This window comes from Haemaphysalis longicornis, unplaced genomic scaffold (genome assembly GCF_048455015.1).
Source record: "Haemaphysalis longicornis isolate Haplotype H1 unplaced genomic scaffold, Haemaphysalis longicornis Haplotype H1 scaffold_3, whole genome shotgun sequence".
Classification (NCBI taxonomy): domain Eukaryota; kingdom Metazoa; phylum Arthropoda; class Arachnida; order Ixodida; family Ixodidae; genus Haemaphysalis; species Haemaphysalis longicornis.
The window spans coordinates 92,366,345-92,383,681 of record NW_027526335.1 but is presented as its reverse complement, the minus strand read 5'-3'; the positions used below and the strand labels follow the sequence as shown (position 1 = coordinate 92,383,681).

The 17,337-nt window shown below is 45.7% G+C and overlaps 1 protein-coding gene across 1 annotated transcript in view; it reads right to left on the bottom strand.

The window, feature by feature from the left end:
- Window positions 1–17,337, bottom strand: part of LOC144174864 (ran GTPase-activating protein 1-like) — a 33,842-nt gene that overhangs the window by 2,975 nt on the left and 13,530 nt on the right. Inside the window, exons 8-14 of the mRNA XM_077703812.1 lie at window positions 14,307–14,424; window positions 13,466–13,561; window positions 11,108–11,192; window positions 10,849–10,972; window positions 6,489–6,626; window positions 4,746–4,910; window positions 2,767–2,897 (exon numbers count right to left, since the gene is read on the bottom strand). Coding sequence (XP_077559938.1) covers window positions 2,767–2,897; window positions 4,746–4,910; window positions 6,489–6,626; window positions 10,849–10,972; window positions 11,108–11,192; window positions 13,466–13,561; window positions 14,307–14,424 — 857 coding nt within the window. The remainder of the gene's footprint in view (window positions 1–2,766; window positions 2,898–4,745; window positions 4,911–6,488; window positions 6,627–10,848; window positions 10,973–11,107; window positions 11,193–13,465; window positions 13,562–14,306; window positions 14,425–17,337) is intronic.

The following is a 17,337-nucleotide window of genomic DNA, read 5'->3' as shown; positions in this document are numbered from 1 at the left end:
ACCAGCAGTACGAGTTTATGTGTCCCTCTGGCAATATATCTATTAGAGATGGGCGAAGAGTGAATTTGAGGTTCAAGGCAAATTTGAAGCGAATAGCGATTTGGTCGAATTGAATCGCTCAGTACACATCACAAATTACAAAAGAAAGCAAATTGAGACCCGACTAAGAATTTACAACTCATGTAGGCACAGCATTTTTTTTATTGCGTCCTTTTGCCACAGGGCACAATTAACAAGGAAACAATGGACAAAACAGGACAGAAGTACGACACAAAAGGAAAGAAAAAAGAAATGATATGGGGCACTACAGGAAACTTTACAGTCCAGTTTCGGAAATGAATTCCAAGAGTTTCTTGTAAAGGGGGCCGTGCGTCCACAGATGAATATTGGGAGAGCGGCCTGGGCGATGTCCTGTGGCCCCCATGCGTCGAGCTTGGGCTGGTTGGAGCCATGGAAACATGCCTAGGAAGTGTTCCAATGTCGCCTGAGCAACAGGGGCAGGGCAGTAGGGGCAGGTCGGGGAGGGATCCGCAAGACGGGGAGGATCCGCAAGTCCACGTTGCTCACACAGCAGGCGCCAGTGCGATGCCCAGGCGGATTCTCCGAAGCACGACCTCTTTACGGCGGGGTTAAGCCGCCAGGAAGGTCAGACCCACGTGGAGGGAGAAGGGCACGCATGGAGCACCGAAGAATATCTTTTTTTGATGAGGACGATGTCCCCCAGTGACAGCTGCAGAAACGGGAGCGGGTACGCCACTTGCTGCGGATGAGCGGCTAAGTTGGCGAGAGCAGGCGTGCATTTCTGTGAAGCTATTACCAGTTGAGTATTTATTCAGAAATCAAATGTGCAGTTTTCCTTTACTGTATTCATAAGCTTTCGTGTGGAAATACTAGTTGCTCCACAGGCTCCGGGAGAACAGCTCCTGCCGGCTCCTGAAAACATTTCCTGCTGTCGAGAACAGCCTCTCAATCCTCGCCTGCGTGGCAGGAATTGAAAGGTACCTTCGTGCCACCTTGGCCAGTGCTAAGTAAAGCCGGCTGCCATCGTTGCTCCACCACTCCAGATAGCTTTCAGACCCTGGGAGCACAGGGGGGCCCAAGTAGTGTGTCACTTGTCGAAGAACAGTGTCGTGAGCACTCTGCTGCGCTACGTTAAAACTTAGGGAAGAAAAACGCCCCACAGAGTGTCAGCCTGAGACTTCTCCACGTCTTGGCAACCAGATGTACGGGCAGAATCTTCTGGTGCTGGCACCAGCTCATCTGCTGCAGCTGCAAGTGCGGCTTTTGCCCACTTTTTTTACTTTCTGCAATGAAACAAACACCTTTGTATCCAGGGCCAACTAGCACGGCCTTTGCTGGAACAGGTGCCATTTTTAGGTCGGGAGACCGTGTTGCCAGGCTGTGCAGAAGGCTCCTTGCAAACGATGCTGCCTCATCACTTTTAGAGACGTGCTTACGCAGAACCACTTCTGCGCAATCGACGAGAGGTATTACTTGGGAAAGTGTTGGACAGCGGTCCGTGCACAGCTCAGTCGTTGCTTGGTCCAGGGGCTGCAATATTTCCACAGCTGCAGCCATTATTTTCCACTGTTTTGTGTTCAAGTTGTCTAGATCAGAATCGCAAAGTTTGAGTGATATTGGGGTGCGGAGTTGGTCCAGCCTCTTCATCATTGCATACTCAAATGTAAGCCGAATGGAAAAAGCCACTGGACCGAGACTAGAGCATGCACTTTATTTTTTGTGGTGGTAGACACAGCATGTTCAATGCTCACTCGCCGGCTGAACCGGAACCGCTTCATAAAACGAGTGACCCAGCCTAGAGTCACTAAATAAGCTACACTTAACCCAGCCCCTGCTGGCCTTGAACTGAGCCCACACGACGCCTCGAATGTTTGTGATCTCCCTCGCCTTTGCCTGTATTATCTCCGCCGTCACAGGCATTGCACCCTCTCTTTGCAGCAGGGTAAAGTCAGCGATTTCCACCTTGGGGTGTAGATCTTTCTTGCGTCCTGTGAAGGCCATTCGCTTGGCAATGCAGTTGAAAAGTTCGTTCCGCTGCTTCCACCGTCAGCGCACATTCTTTTCATTGACTCCAAAATTGCGCTGTGCTTGGAGGTTTGAAGTCCTCTTGGCCTCCAAGACTACTTTCTGCTTGAAAGCCGCGATGTAGTGGCACAACTTGGAGGGTGCCAATGTGCCGCGGACACGGGCGCTTCTCGAGGTTACGTGACGACGTATGCAAGCAAGCATGGAACACTGAGAGCTGGGTTCACAACACATGGTTACCAACATTTAATCAGGCAAAATGCAGCCTGAAAACCAGAATTCTGAAAACTCATTGAAAACCCGCCGGCTGCAAGCCTAAAACTACGAGATGGCGTCGAGTGTCTAGCGGTGGCAGGAAAGCCGCATCCTCGAATCTATGCCGACCCCTGACTTTTGTAAACGACTGCCCGTCCCTAATCATTAATGGACTACACTGCCCTCATGCACAGGACGGTGCACTTGTGCCCATCAATCAGTAAGCTAACTCGAAGCACACCAAACCAATGCACTGAACCTGAAGAAAATGACAGGCTGGGTGTGCTGTCCCTTTCGGCTTGTTTGCGTGAGACTCGGTCCCTCACAATAACAGTTAGCAAGAAGTTAAAACAGCGAGTTTCAGCAACTCGATGACACTGAGAGCACGCTGTAAATGGCGGTGCATTGCACTGCCTTCGCGTCTCACTTTATTGCGGTTGTGTGCTCATAAGAGTGGGGACATACTTTGCAAGAAAGCACTGCAGTGTTTGCCTGGCGGAGACGCTGAAGTACTCCCGGCGAGCGAGGTCTGCCATCAGGATCAGTGCACCATCCCGGGTTGTCTCTGGCCAGCTCACCTTCTGGTCCTTCTCGCCCTGCGAGGGAAGGGATTGTGCAGGACAGGCAGGGGATCAAGCTCTAGCAACACTCAGCAATAAGACAGTCCTTGGAAGGGGACACTGCTCTTAAAACAGCTCCATTTAATTTCTAAGTAAATTCCCCCCCCCCCTCCCATTTCAAATATGCCACTATTTTTTGCCATCAAATATGCCATCAATTAGTTCCCAGAATAATTAGAGATAATTAGCCATTTTTGGAGGAACAATAGACAAAGCAGTGTTATTCATAAAATTATGACCTTTATATTTTCCAACACTATAAACCCTGGTGAGTGCAAGAAGAGAATTGGTTTTTTGACACACCGCTGGGAACTAATTGTACGGCTCATTAAACTTTGGTGTTTGAAATGGACATTCAAAACAGTTCCTTGCCACTGGTTCCACCAAAGTTTAATGAGCTATATAATTAGTTCCAAGTGGTGCATCAAAAAACTGATTCCCTTATTGCACTCACCAGGGTTCATAGTATTGGAAAATGTAAAGATTGCAGTTTTATGACTAACACCGTAATTATGACTAACACCGTAACACCGAAATAATTGAGTGACTAAAAAAATAATGGCATAGTTGAAATAAGGGGGAGGGGAAAGCAGCAAGACTGGCAGGTTTCACAGAGTTTACTTATAAATTAAAAGGAGCTGTTTTTAAGAGCAGTGTCCTCCCTTAAAAGTTGGTCTAGGCACAGTGGGCGTTTTGGGCTACAGAAGCAACCTTACAAGGATGCAACAGAGACAGCGTATCAGTGCTCGCTTAGGCTATGCTGAGAATAAAGTGGCTCAGCTTTGTTCCAGGGGTCATGCTTAAAGCTCCTTACCTCTGTATAATGACGCACACAACACAAGTGATCCGGCATTTGTGGTTCGCAACTGACGTCAAACGTTGCACCGTTTGAACGCACAATCACACAGGTGACGCAGTGCAAACTCTCAACAGAAATCAACATGCTGAAGGTCATCCATAGTATAGATCCATAAATCTAAAGGCCTAAACAGAAAGCTATTTATCAAATAACTCTGTATTGCGCTGTAGAAGCCCTGTGACATGAAGGGACACAGCCAACAATGCGCAGAAGAATAGATTCCCAAGGTGGGCTGTCCCCTTCCTCCTCATTGGAGACACTGCTATAGGCATGGTTTCTATGGAGAAACATTGAGGTTCTTTGAATTTCAGTCTCCGACTCAGGCTAGCCCAAGAATTGTCTTTGCCATAGAAATACTGAAGGTGAAAATAGAATAACAGATAGAATCTTGGCAGTTCGTGGGGAGTTCGGATTGATAATCAACGAACCAAATTGTTCTGGGCGCCTGTACAGCCCCCATTGCCTAGTGCCACAGTGCCCGCTTCTTATAGGCCAATTTGCACTGCAGCGTTCCCAAGGCTGCCCAAAGCCTGGAATACCTGTACGCACCAGAGCCACCTGGCATTGCCCCAACTTCTGCAGTTTTATAAAAATGCTTTCCGAATTCCCGTCGTTCCAGGCGAAGAATTGAAGGGCTACTGGTTTGCTGCTTTAGAGGCCAAATGTAGAGGCGAACTTACCAGTTAGACCTGAAGTGTTTTTAAACATAATATGCTTTCTGTAGTGAGCACTAGATAAATACAGCAAGCGTGAGCTGATTTTACACTTTCAAACGAATTTTGTGTAATTTTATTACTTGGGAAAAAAAAAAAAAAAAAAAGAATGATGTAGGAACGACAGTTCTAGGGGCAAAACTGCGACCTCGACACCACAACCTTTCCAGCAAAGACCGGATATGCAGTAAGTCGGATACAGCGAAGTGCTTCTTCTGCTTTCCCATTCTCCCCGCGATTGTTGCAGCCCACCTTGAGCAGCCCCAGGTGCACCACGAGTTCGTTGGTGAGCCACGTTATCTGGTTCTCCTTGCTTGCCAGGTCAAAGGCCGCAGAAAGTAGCGCGTTGCCCGACTCCACTGCCAGCTGCTTCACCTCGGCAGGCTCTTCAGCAGAGCCACCGAGCACGGACGCCACCTGTGAGCGTGCGTCGAGCAGAAGGGGAGGCAAGGAGAAGAGGCACAAACAACCATTCCACTCGCTAACTAGCAAAGCATGGTACTTTATGGCTGCACAGCAGGTACCAATGTTATGCCGGAGGCCTCAGAACTGGACACCACGGCAGAGATGTGCCCAAGCTGGTCTTACGGGCGAAAAGTTGAACTTTAGTTGGTCACAAGGTACTGAAGAAATTATGTTAGCGCTGAATTAAACGGGACAAAAGATAGGAATACAGTGTTCGTCCCATCCGTTTCTATTTTTCGTCCTGTCCAATTAAGCACTAACATGATGTCTTTAGTACCCAAGCAGGGCCTACTCGCAGGCATGATGCTAAAAGTGCGTAAAAGTAAATGACAGTTGTAAAGAACAATTACTGCACCTGAACCGGTATGCTTTGGGATGTACCTTCACATTGCCTATCAGTTCCGATAGTACTGTGAAGTTAAGAGAGAACGATACCACCTGAATGCCCACGCCTTAGCAATCACGTTAGCTTCAACGCCAACTGCGCTCAAATTTCCGGCAACGTAAAAACAATGTCATCTAATAGTCCACATACAAGGAGCGTGAAACGCAAAACACTATTTCAAACATGAATGCACGCAACGCAAATCGCTCGTGAAGACTAGTGTTTTTATAATCAAAGCTGGAAAAACAAACAAACAAACAAAAAAAAAAAGGCGGCCATTACCAACAGCCAGACGTGACGTAGGTCATGGTACAGAAGTGGGTGAGCCACTAGTGATACCCACTCACAGCAGCCTCCAAATGTATGGTGCAGTGTCGCGTTTCGCATTGTTATTTCCACAGGATAACTCTCACTGTTTCCCCAGGCTAATGGAGTTTGGTTTCTCACATATTGTTGCTATCAACCGAGATGAAATATAACATTCGAAAGTTATTTTTGCATCAGACTAACTGCCATCAGAAAAGTAGCAATCGTTGGCACTGCGAGTAAAAAACAAGGTCCTGATTTACAAAGCTACTTGCTCGTACAATAACTAAAAGCAACTTTGGTTAGCCGGCGCACTGGCTCTCATATCACTCATTTTGAATTTTATTTTATTTGGATCAAAATTGGGTAATGAAAAATTTGAGTGCAGTTGGCCTTTCGGTGCCTTCAAAAGCCTGGGACGCTCCCTTCGATGATGCCCCGTCTAGAAATTTGTTTTCCTTTACCCATATGCATGTTTCACATTTCTTTTACTCTACATCCCTGGTATTTTGGAGGCATACATCAATAAACCAAAATCTAAAAAAAAAGAAGAAGAAGAAGAAGAAAAAGGAAAACCCTCAGGCACTCTGTCCACCCACATTGTTTGAAGGGGAAAGCCTAGCGATTATCAACACCTTCTTTACTGCAACACCCCGTTTGCACCTCTTTTGATGCAAATTACTCAGATAAGGCAATTGACCATGTTTCGCGCTGCAGTGTCCTCGCAGCCAGAGCTCTCATACATGTACACTTGTCAACGACGTCGTCCCTTTTTGCGCTCGATGAGACACCCAAGTCTCTTGCCATAAAAAGCTATGCACACACTATGCTGTACTTGCCTGCATGAAAGCACTGACGTAGGCTCGTACAAGATCATTGCCGCTGGCCGCAGAAGCCTTTACTAGATTCACCAGGTTTTGCGGTCCCTCAGAGCCAAGTTGCGCCAATTTTGCCGCTGTTGGACCCGAAAGGAACTCCTGCAGCAAAGAGAAGCTTGCATTCATTCAGCCCGAACAGCTCTGCACATTGCACGGAGGGATGGCTACACTTTCGACACACAATACGAATTATGACAAGTATGGCTATGACATCGCTGCGCTTATTTGACTGGCTGTCCAGTGATAGTGTAATGGCAGCCCCAAATATGTCATAGCATTATTTAGACACCACCGCAAAAGCAAACAAACAACGCAAAAAAGGAAATTGACTTTAAAACATTGCTTACTCGCCTCTATTGCAAAAATCCCACATTAGAGCCTCATTAAACCATATCTAATGGACTGGAAGGCTACTACACACGAAACGGTTGTAAAACTCGACAGACCATAACAAGGTTGGGGGATGCTGGCTTGAGGGTCCCACTGCACTAGTTGAAACACATCTGCTACCATGCTTATTTTTTCATCAGATTTCAATCCCTAATTTTTCTAAGACATTTAACATATGTCTTAGCTTGTGTTTGCTGAGCTGTAGCTCAACAAATGTTCTTGCATAATAGGTTTATAATTTATGCAGCAAAAGCACGATTTAGGATGCAATGTAGTAGCCCCTAAAATGTGAAAATAGAGATAGAATCAGCCATCAATCACCAGTGGTTCCAGGAAAAAAAAAAATGCTGTAGCACAACTGCATCGATTTTCGTGACCACAGCATTGGCGTGTATGTGTTGATCTGCATCATCGGAGAATAAGGGAAGGACACTAAATTGCTGGGTTTATAGTCTGACAATGATAATGAGTCAACATCAGCTGAAGATATCAACAGGTGTCTGCTAGTTCAAGTGGTTTTGCTGTCACCGCCACTATTGCTAGAGGTATTGCGCTTCCCCAAAATACTGTATTTTTGCATGCATAACCCACACCAATAGTTGACAATACTTAAGAGTAAAGTTGGGGTGCAAGTAATATACAAGTTTTGCCCAGAAAAGCAGCTTCAGCATATGGTGCCACGTGATTCACACGCAATCCCATGATGCATCTTGGCTTAGAAAAGTTCATCATCATCATCAGCAGCAGCAGCAGCCTGCCTGCGCCCACTGCAGGGCAAAGGCCTCTCCCATAGATCCCCAATTATACCAGTCCTAGGCTAACTGCGACCAATTTATCCCCGCAAGGTTCTTGATCTCATCTGTCCACCTAACTTTCTGCTGCCCCCTACCATGCTTGCCTTCTCTAGGGATCCCATCTATCATCCTTAATGACCAACGGTTATCTTGCCTTCACATTACATGCCCTGCCCACATCCATTTCTTCTTCTTGATTGATTGATTGTTGAGCTTAACACGCCGACACTACTCAGGGAATGAGCCACGCCGCAGTGGAGGGCTCCGGATTAATTTTGACCACCCGGGGATCTTTAACGTGTGCCGAAATCTCGAACACACGGGCGTTTTTGCCTTTCGCCTCCATCAGAATAGAGGCCATGGTTGGGAAACGAACCCCCGCCCATTTCTTCTTAATTTCTACTAGCACGTCCTTATTAAAACGCATATGTTCCCTGACCCACTCCGCTCCCTTCTTGCCCCTTAACGTTAAAGGAAAGTTTCAGTTGTGTAAAAGGTGATTTTGCATGTATAAATTGGCAGACATTCACACAGCACACAATTTGTTTCAGGTTAATATATGTAGCTCCACTGGAACACAATCCTCATGGCTAGGCTATTATGAGAAGTTAAACGATGCTATAGTTGAACCCTGTTATAAAAGGCATGGATGTAAGAGACAATCGGGTATAAGAGACACTATTCACCTGCATGGTTGGCTGCTCTATCTTCCCAATAATTTTACTTCTTTTATAACAGACCACGGTGTAATATATACTACTAAGTGGGGACACAGCGGCCCAAAAAGCTGTCAAAGTCGGCGGCCCCTCGCGTAGACCTTTGATTGAAAGGTCATCTGGTGACAGAACTCGTAGACTTCTGTGGCTTCACCAACAACTGTCCAGAGCAAGGTGGTTCGCATGCCCTAATGACATGAATGCAAAGCAATGTTGTTTGTGTAAACTCACCGTGTGAGTTTGCACAAAACTATCCTAACACTTAATTTCACTGAATTGTTAAAACAGCTGCGAAAGTGCGGGCGTCCTACGTTCATTAGACCCGTGCCAAAGCTCTTCTGAACATTGGGTACCGCCAGTGAATTCGACATCGCTTCGTCTCGGCTGCTTCGTGAGTGAACTTACCCGAGTTGAGCAACTTCATTTACGACAAAGAAACATCAGCGTACTCGCCGCTAGTTTAATCCATTCCAGCAACTCAACTACCTTCCTTGTATTTCGGGGCGTTGTTCCGGCAGCGGACGCTTCTTTTTGGCCGCTGCTGGTAGTGAGTAGCTGGGGTGCTGCAGCCAATAGTAAGATCGACGGCACTGCATGGTTTACGAGCGCGCACTTGGACGTTCAGTAGTACTTGCCTTCCGAGCTCCAAAAAGTAACATTTTGCATGACCGCACTCCCAGAGAAATGCCGACTGCAAGTAACATCTATACCTGCAGAGGATTGCTGCAGAGCACGCATTCATTCGTTTAGGATTGCCGAGAACGTTAAATAATGTCACGTTTTCTTGTCAGCTGCACGTACCGCCGTTGCAGCCCTTCGTAAAGCATTTCCACCCCATTTTTTTCGTTTCACAAGCATGAAATCTCACTTGAGTGAGTCTTCAACGACTGCCGTGAAACCCATTCACCTCAGTTTAGTGTTTTACTTTTTCTTTTGATCCTTACCTACTCAAAACACCTGCACGAAACACGTTGAAACACTGCGACGAGCGCAAATGCTTTCGCACAGCTTTCTAGAAATTGATGCCTGCTCCGTCGGCCGCTGGATTTGCCCAAGCGGCTGCGAGCAGATGACCGGTTATGAAAGCTGCCGAGAAAGCCCGATAAGGAGCCAAAAAGATCCAAACACCTCCATGCGGCTGGTGCTCGAGCAGCTTCTTTTTTTTTTTTTTCGAGCTGGAGGGCGCTACAGTCAACGATCTCAGCAGCGTCTGTTTGGCAACTTTATTAAAACGACGATTAACCGTTTGTTTTGCAAGCTGTGCCCTCACCTAAACGTATATCTCACACTATGTAACTGACATTGGATGTAGAAGATGGTTGGTTGTAGCAGACAAGGTATCCTTAAATTTTGGTCAACAATCCTGCTTCAAACAGACGTTTTAACTTTAGATGCAGCGTCACCACTCGCTAATTGCAGCTGCATTTGTTGTGGAAATGAAGGGGGATGACAGACGTGTGCAGTTGCTATTTATTAGAGTGGTTCAGTGAGCTATGCAACGATGCTGAGAAGCCCGGGCAGTGGAAATGTGATATACAGATGTGGTTAAAGTTTACCGCCAAGTACAAGTGCAATTGCGCATGCGGGCGTCTGCATGAGCCAAGAATGCCAGGAACATGCAATGGGCTTGCCCGATTGCGTAGCTCCCAGTCAAGAAGCATCGCAGAAGTTGAGTCCGCAAGCTTGATGAATAGCCAGAGAGCGCACACTGAAAGCTGTGTGGTCTGGCTATTCATCAGGATTGCAGACTCAACATCTGTGATGCTTCTTCTTCCACATACAGTGGAAGAAGGAAAAGCATGCAGAAGCTGTTGTAGAAAACAGTGTAAATACAACCATGAAGCAAAAACAAAGATTCAGAACCACTTCATAAATTGTGGTGACAAAACATGAGTCACAACAAATCTTTTGCAACATGCTGTAGCGTTTTGTGCTTATTTTAGTCGTAGGGTGCCTACACTGAGCTAGAGGTTGATCAGTAAGTGAAAACATGGCATTTTGCTCGTAAGAGACCTCTAATATAAGAGACAGAAAACTGCTCCCTGGTGTGTGTCTCTTATAAAGGGTTCCAACGTAACATGTAAGTAATCTAAACAAAAATTTTGTTAGCCAAACAGGATGGGGACTGCAAGTTAAACGGCACTAAATTTTCACATTTAAAAGAGTTTTGCACAGCACTCCACTGCACTGCACAATTGACTGCCCTGCTTGATTCATGCCTTGACTAACACCGCTCAACCATACAGCAGTGAATGCAGACAGCCAAATGAGGCGGTGTAGATCAGTGCCAGGAACGTTTCTACCAGCAAGAAAGACGCGCCCTGTCTTTTCTTCCTGGCTTGGCTTCGCACAAAGGACGGACGAAAACCATAAAACTTAAACCCCAAACCTAGTGGTTACTGCTCTCCTCTGTCTGCTTACCTCTGGCGTGCAGCCTGCTTTTGCTGGACTTCTCGTTGGCGCATCTCCAGCTTCTTGGTCATCGTCATCTTTAGGTTCCTCGTCATCATCGTCTTCCTCTTCCTCGTCACCACCTTCGTCGTCACTATTGACGAGCAAATAAAAAAGAGCGGGTACGATGGTACCTGACATGGGTGGCACGACTCGAACGTTAGTAGCACGTCGTAAAACAGACTCCATCTATAGCCGGGCCCACAGCCCTACTGCTAGCAAGGGTCACCTGAAAGCGCAGAGTTTGTCCAGCTTTCCCGCGGCGTCCATCAGTGACTCCAGTTTCTCCACTCCTTCAGCCCCGAACTTGTTCCCTGAAGAGAGGAAGAGACGCATTCATCAAAATAAGTGTGACACTACCCTATATTCCTCTCTAAAGCCCGTTCTACATGCTGCGATTTTCCCTGCGAATTCGCAGATGCGGCGCCGCTCGTGCGGCAAAACGACCATTTTCGTTGCTGCGGCAAAGTGCCAAATGTTTGGAACGATCGAGCATCCCCGGCGAACGCCGCTCGTGCGGCGTGGAGGTGGTAGAGGGGCCGGAACTTGCGGCCAATAGGAGCACAGCTAGGTGAACATCACGGCATCACCATTTGCACGCTTAGCAACCAGATGGCGTTGCTTGCATACGCGCGGCGTAAGCGCGGGCGCACCAACACAAACGTAGGCGTGTTCACAACACGATGTCGCGCGCCGTTTTCAACGAATGCTTAATCAGTGTCCGCGCATGTCGCGGATATCACGGCAGTTCGGAAGAAGCACATAAGAACCGAAGAAGTCCTGTCCGAGGTACACCAAAATGTTGATTGATTGTGGGGTTTAACGCGCCGATGCAACGCAGGCGATGAGGCGCGCCGTAGTGGAGGGCTCCGGATTAATTTTGACCACCTGGGGATCTTTATCGTGCGCCGAAATCTCGTACACACTACACCAAAATGTGCTAGGCACGCACAACAAGCGAACCCAGGCTTGCTTGCTGTGTTCGTCTTCTCTGAAATGTGTGCGTATATTGAAAAATAATTGGCGATTGTTAAATAAAACCGCTCATAAACTCATATTTAGTGCAAAACAATCTGAATCAACTTCCCCAGAAAGTAGAATAAAACTTATTTTTTAACATCACAACAAGCTTTGCTCGTGGCAGACCTAATTCGGTCTGAAAACGATATGTTTCTGAAGTGCGAAAATCGCGACGTTCACAGGCCATGTAGACGACATTTCCAGGCAGTGCGAACTTTGCAAGTGCGAATGTTCGTTCCACCAAATTTGCAGGCAAAAAACACACCATGTAGAACGGGCTTAACCCGACCAAGTCACTTAAGAAAAATTACTCCCACCTCCCCTCGCGGGAACCCCTGTGTAGATGCGATGCATAGGGGGTTCCGTTGTTGTTTCCGTTAGGTTGATTCTCCCATCGCGTGAAACATGCCGTGAACCCCCTGCCGCGGCTATGACGCAACGTGGCGCGGCTATGACGCAACACAATCCAACACAATCCAACACAATCCACTTTAATCCAATCCAAGCCAATCGAATCGAATCCAATCCAATGCCCCTCGCGAGAGAGTGTTCGCTATCGGAGAGGAGAGGGGGTGAGCGGCGGAGAGCGCAGCTCACGCGGCGAGGAGAATGGGGGAGGTGTGTGGACGGACAACGACGCCGTATGGAGGGACAAGGCGAGTGAATGAGATGCAGTCGCATCTAAAAAAGAATAAACCAAACTTTTCCAAAATGTTTTTTAACCAGAAAGTTTGCTCATGCCATTCTTACAACGAAGGGATATCACCTGGTTGGTTATCGGTTGGCGCTAGACCAATTTGACAAGGAAAGCTGCTCTAATGCAATTAATTTACCCACACATTTCTATCAGCAAAACAAAAAATTTTATTGTCACATTCCATCATTCCGCACAGAGACTTGACACCAGGGTTAAAAAACGCACACACGTGTACAGGAACACCCGCATTTGATTTGTCTGCACTAACATCTCAAATGCGTGGCACAGAACATGTGCACTCTTTTTAGCACCTTTACTTTGAGTTGCAAAGCACTTTGCTCACATGGTGACTCAGTTCTGTAATCCCAGTTCCTCTTTTGGTTTAACGAGGGCATAGTTTGCCTGAAATCTGACCCAGAATGCCTTTTTGACCCAAACAGCTGTTTCCTTGTAGAATGAAATGAGGACCCATTCAGCTAAGTGTTGTTATTAAAGCACAGCCTGTCAACAGGGCACTGTGTTTTTTTGAAAGCCTTGCAAGTTGGACATATTTGTACATGCTTACGTAATATTGAGGAACGTACGTGGTGGCAGTGTTTATGCCGGGAAAATTTTCTGTTTTGGAAGAAAAAAGAAAGCTTACCTTTTAAATTTCTTTTGGAAAAAGCATGTTCGTTTAGCTCTGTTTTTACGAAGCAACTATCGTCTCTAACTTCACAGAGAGCTCTTACACCCACACACAAAAAATTAAGAATGCCACACAGGTGTGCCGCAAACGTCAACATCAGCAAACAAAAAAAGAAAAAAGAAAAGGAAAAGTAACAAAAAGCAGCCTTGTAAAATGGTAGGGGCACAAGTGAAGCAACCTACCATCGAGCTCAAGTAATTCCAGGAGTGGCTTGTCCTTCACGGCTTCTACAACAGCACAGCCCCCCTCGAGAGTGAGTTCGTTGTAGCCTAGATTCACTTCCTGAAAACCAGTTACATGAAAATGCACATTCACTTTACGCCGGCTTACGCTGACACAATAACACAGCAGACTTCCCCTAGGACTTAAGAAGAATTTGCTGCTAGGCGTGTTAGTAAATACTTTAAACGTGACTTAGGCGCTAAAAGACATAGACACATGAAACATGATAGGACAGGAGCTATTATCCACTAGGACGAATTCAAAGATAAGAAAAATCACCTTTAATCAGATTTGTTACAATGTTCACGTAAGATCACAACCTTTAGAACCCTGTATAGTGCCCTTTTAAGGGTTGGGAAGGTTAAGGTGCAGCGCAGGCAGAGGGCATGTGTTTTTTTGTATCTTACAGCCGTCAGCTCAACTTGGTCAGATTCAAGAGTTATAACTACCCAATAACATCAGACAATCACTTTACCTTACTGCAAGAACATGTTGAAGAACTGGCATTACCAAGGGTGTTCATTATTGTATGCAATGCCTTGCCAACACCAGTATTGATACAACTGGGCTTGGCTGTATCGAAGTTTAAATGCATTGGTACAGGTAGCTGTGGCAACTCACACACACAACACACCAAACTGACCATAATTTTATCGCTGCGATGGGATGTGATGAAAAATTGCACACAGCAAATTAATTCTTGTTCCTGTCACCTTCGTGACAACTGCTCTCAAAATCCCACTCAATCCTTGTGCAATCTTGTATTCACTCCTCCTTTGTCTATGCAAAATGAAGAAACACTTGCCTTCAGTTCATTGTGGCCCTCTTTCAAAGCCTGTGCTATGGCAATAGCTCCAGGAGTCTTTATCAGGCAGTCTCCAAAGTTGATGCTTTCGAGGTGCTCGAGGTGTTTCAGTGCCTGAACATCGACAAAAGAAGGTGTATGTACTATGCTTCAAAAAAGTTCAGGATTAACTCTTTCGTTACGGCGGAAAAACGGCCGATTTTGAGTGCTTCCATAAAACTATTTTTTTCTCTTGAGCTAGGGGACACATTTAGCATTGCTATGCATGTAATTGTAGCTTATGGATTGCTCTTACAAACACATACCAGCAGTTTTGTAAAAGGTACAATTACTTACAGTTTATTAGTCAAATAATCAGAAAAAAACGCACAAAAACGTATACATGCAACGTATATAGGCGATTGTAATGAGCCTAAAAATTATTCTAGGAATTCTAAGATATACAAATTGTTCCTACATTTCTTGACTATGATTCAATATATATATCAACGCTGTACGCCAAGTTTTGTATTTTTGTGGGCCCGTCAAACTAGCGGAACTGATGGCTGTGCCACTCCCCGAAGCCACTCGAGTGTAAGTCAGTCATGTATCCAAGCAACTTTTTTGTGTTCTGACACAAAATCCTTTTCACTTTAGTGGTAAAAAACTAGAAATAAAAAATCCAGCACTCTTGAGAAGTGTCGCACATCGCTCCGTAGCGGTAATCTGACACGAGTGCCAGGCTATCATGAAGGTAATAACGCGATATGACGCGGCGCATTTGGCAAAATATCCCTAACGTACGTTGTTCAGACCTTACATGTCAATGTAAAGCCGCAGTCGTCAGATAGGAAGCCTGTTTTGTTTATAAATACAGCGGGACGCCGTTTTCACACAACTCGCCACTACCACGGGTTCAAATTTCACTCTTGGTGCGGTCTCTGCACGCGAATTATCAACAAAACATAATAAAATCGAAAAATCAGTTGTCAATAAATACGCCAGATGGCGTTAGTTGTCCGACAGGTGCCATTTTTAGCTTTCGCAAGACGTTTGAAATCATCGGAACTCTGTGTCCGATGGACGCCGTTTTCACACAACTCACCACTACCGCAGGTTCAAATGTCACTTTTGGCATGGTCTCTGCACGCGAAATATCGACAAAACATAATAAAATCGAAAAATCAGTTGTCAATAAATACGCCAGATGGCGTTAGTTGTCCACCAGGGGCGGTATTCCCGTGTTTTGTCCCTTTTGTGTCCCTTTCAAAAGTGTCCCTTTTGAGCGAGCCCTGATTGGCTAAAAGCGAACACCCGGATGTGACGCCATGCAAACACGGCGGAACTATGAGCTGTGGCTACTCGGAGCAGACGATTTGGAGCAGACGATTTTTTGTCGCGGTTCGCTCGCAGAACAATAAACACATAAAAGATACTCTGATACGGTTTCAGTTCTTTAAAATGCGTTTGCAAGAACAGTTACGCTATTTGACTAAAAGCCCACTGCTTAACCGGAAGTATGTCACGTTGAAAGGGACGCAAAAGGGACGTTTTCGAAAGGGACAGTTACGAGAATACCGCCCCAGGTGCCAATTTTAGCTTTCGCGGGACGTTTGAAATCATCAGAACTCCGTGTCCGATAGCCTATGGCGCTGTAGTGAAACAGTTAATTTGTTTTTCAGAGGAACTGGTGACAACAATGTTTGACAACAGGCGACAAATGGGTGCGACTTTCCTCTGGAGAGAAGTCTCGATTTTGCTAGACAACAAATCGGCATCACTTATCAGGATTACGTTTCATTCCCCCAAATGAACAATGATGTGCCATCATTTTGTTCTACTGCTTACAACGTACTACTACTACAGTAGAACCTCACTTCTATGTTCCTCACTATCACGTTTTCCTGGCTATTACGTCGTGGTAGCATGCTCCCACTAAAATGTGTACAGACAACCCCACATCTCAACCCTACCTAATACATCATCATACGAAGTCGAAGGTTTGACGGAAGCCAGTCTGGTCGGGAGACATGTTGCAGTAAAAAATGGAAACACCGACCAAAGTAAACTGTTATAAACTTAAAAAAAAAAAAAAAAACGACGTGTTTCGGCATCGCCACAGAAGCATTGTTTACAATTCACTTTTGGTTGGTGTCTCCATTTTTACTGCAACATCGTCATACCACAACATTCCTGCTTTATACATTGCAATTACAAAGAATAATAATACAAAAATATAGTGAAAGTGATAAAAGTGCATGGAAAAAAAAGACTGAACTGCGAAGTTCACATCGAGTGCTGTTGGTGCACTGCCGAAAGCCCGGAAACAAGAGGGTGCAGCACAACACCCGTCAGCATCATGATACTGTCACAGTTGTCGCTACTTTAGTTGCACGGAAACAGGCACTCGTGGCTGTACTAGTACACATAGTTGCACATGTTTCCATCTAGAGAGTTTACTATGTTTCAGACTGTTTGCAGTTGCCACGGCCATGAATGGCAGAAACAAAACGGAAAGCCCTCTCAGTTCAAGACAAACTTAACAATCTGCGGGAGGTCGACAAGGAACCAACCAGGGAAAATATACATATTGTGAAAGAATTTGGAATGCGCACTGTCGACTTTAAACTCAATACGCAATTGAACTGGCCGTTGCACACAGGTACGCAAGCCACTTCGGCAATGAGGGCAGCCACAAGGCGATCAACAAATTCAGAATGGCAACATCATTCCACAGGCCCGGAAGAAGCGGCAAACTCGCATCAGATGTTTTTTAACCTTGAAAATGCCAAGTGTATTTATTTTGTGCTTGAACCATGGCTTATGTCCTTGTTATAATATCTAACAGCATGCTTTTGCAGCAGTAATGGCACGCTCGTATTATACGTTCCCCAGCCACTGCGTTTCTTTTTTGCGGTACTGTAAAAAATGTATAAATGGAATTCTACCGTTCTGTCTACTACATACTACCACAACTATTACTATTCTACTGCCTACGTATTCCTGCTATCTACCATTATCTCTCATGATTACCAGGGGCAGAATGCC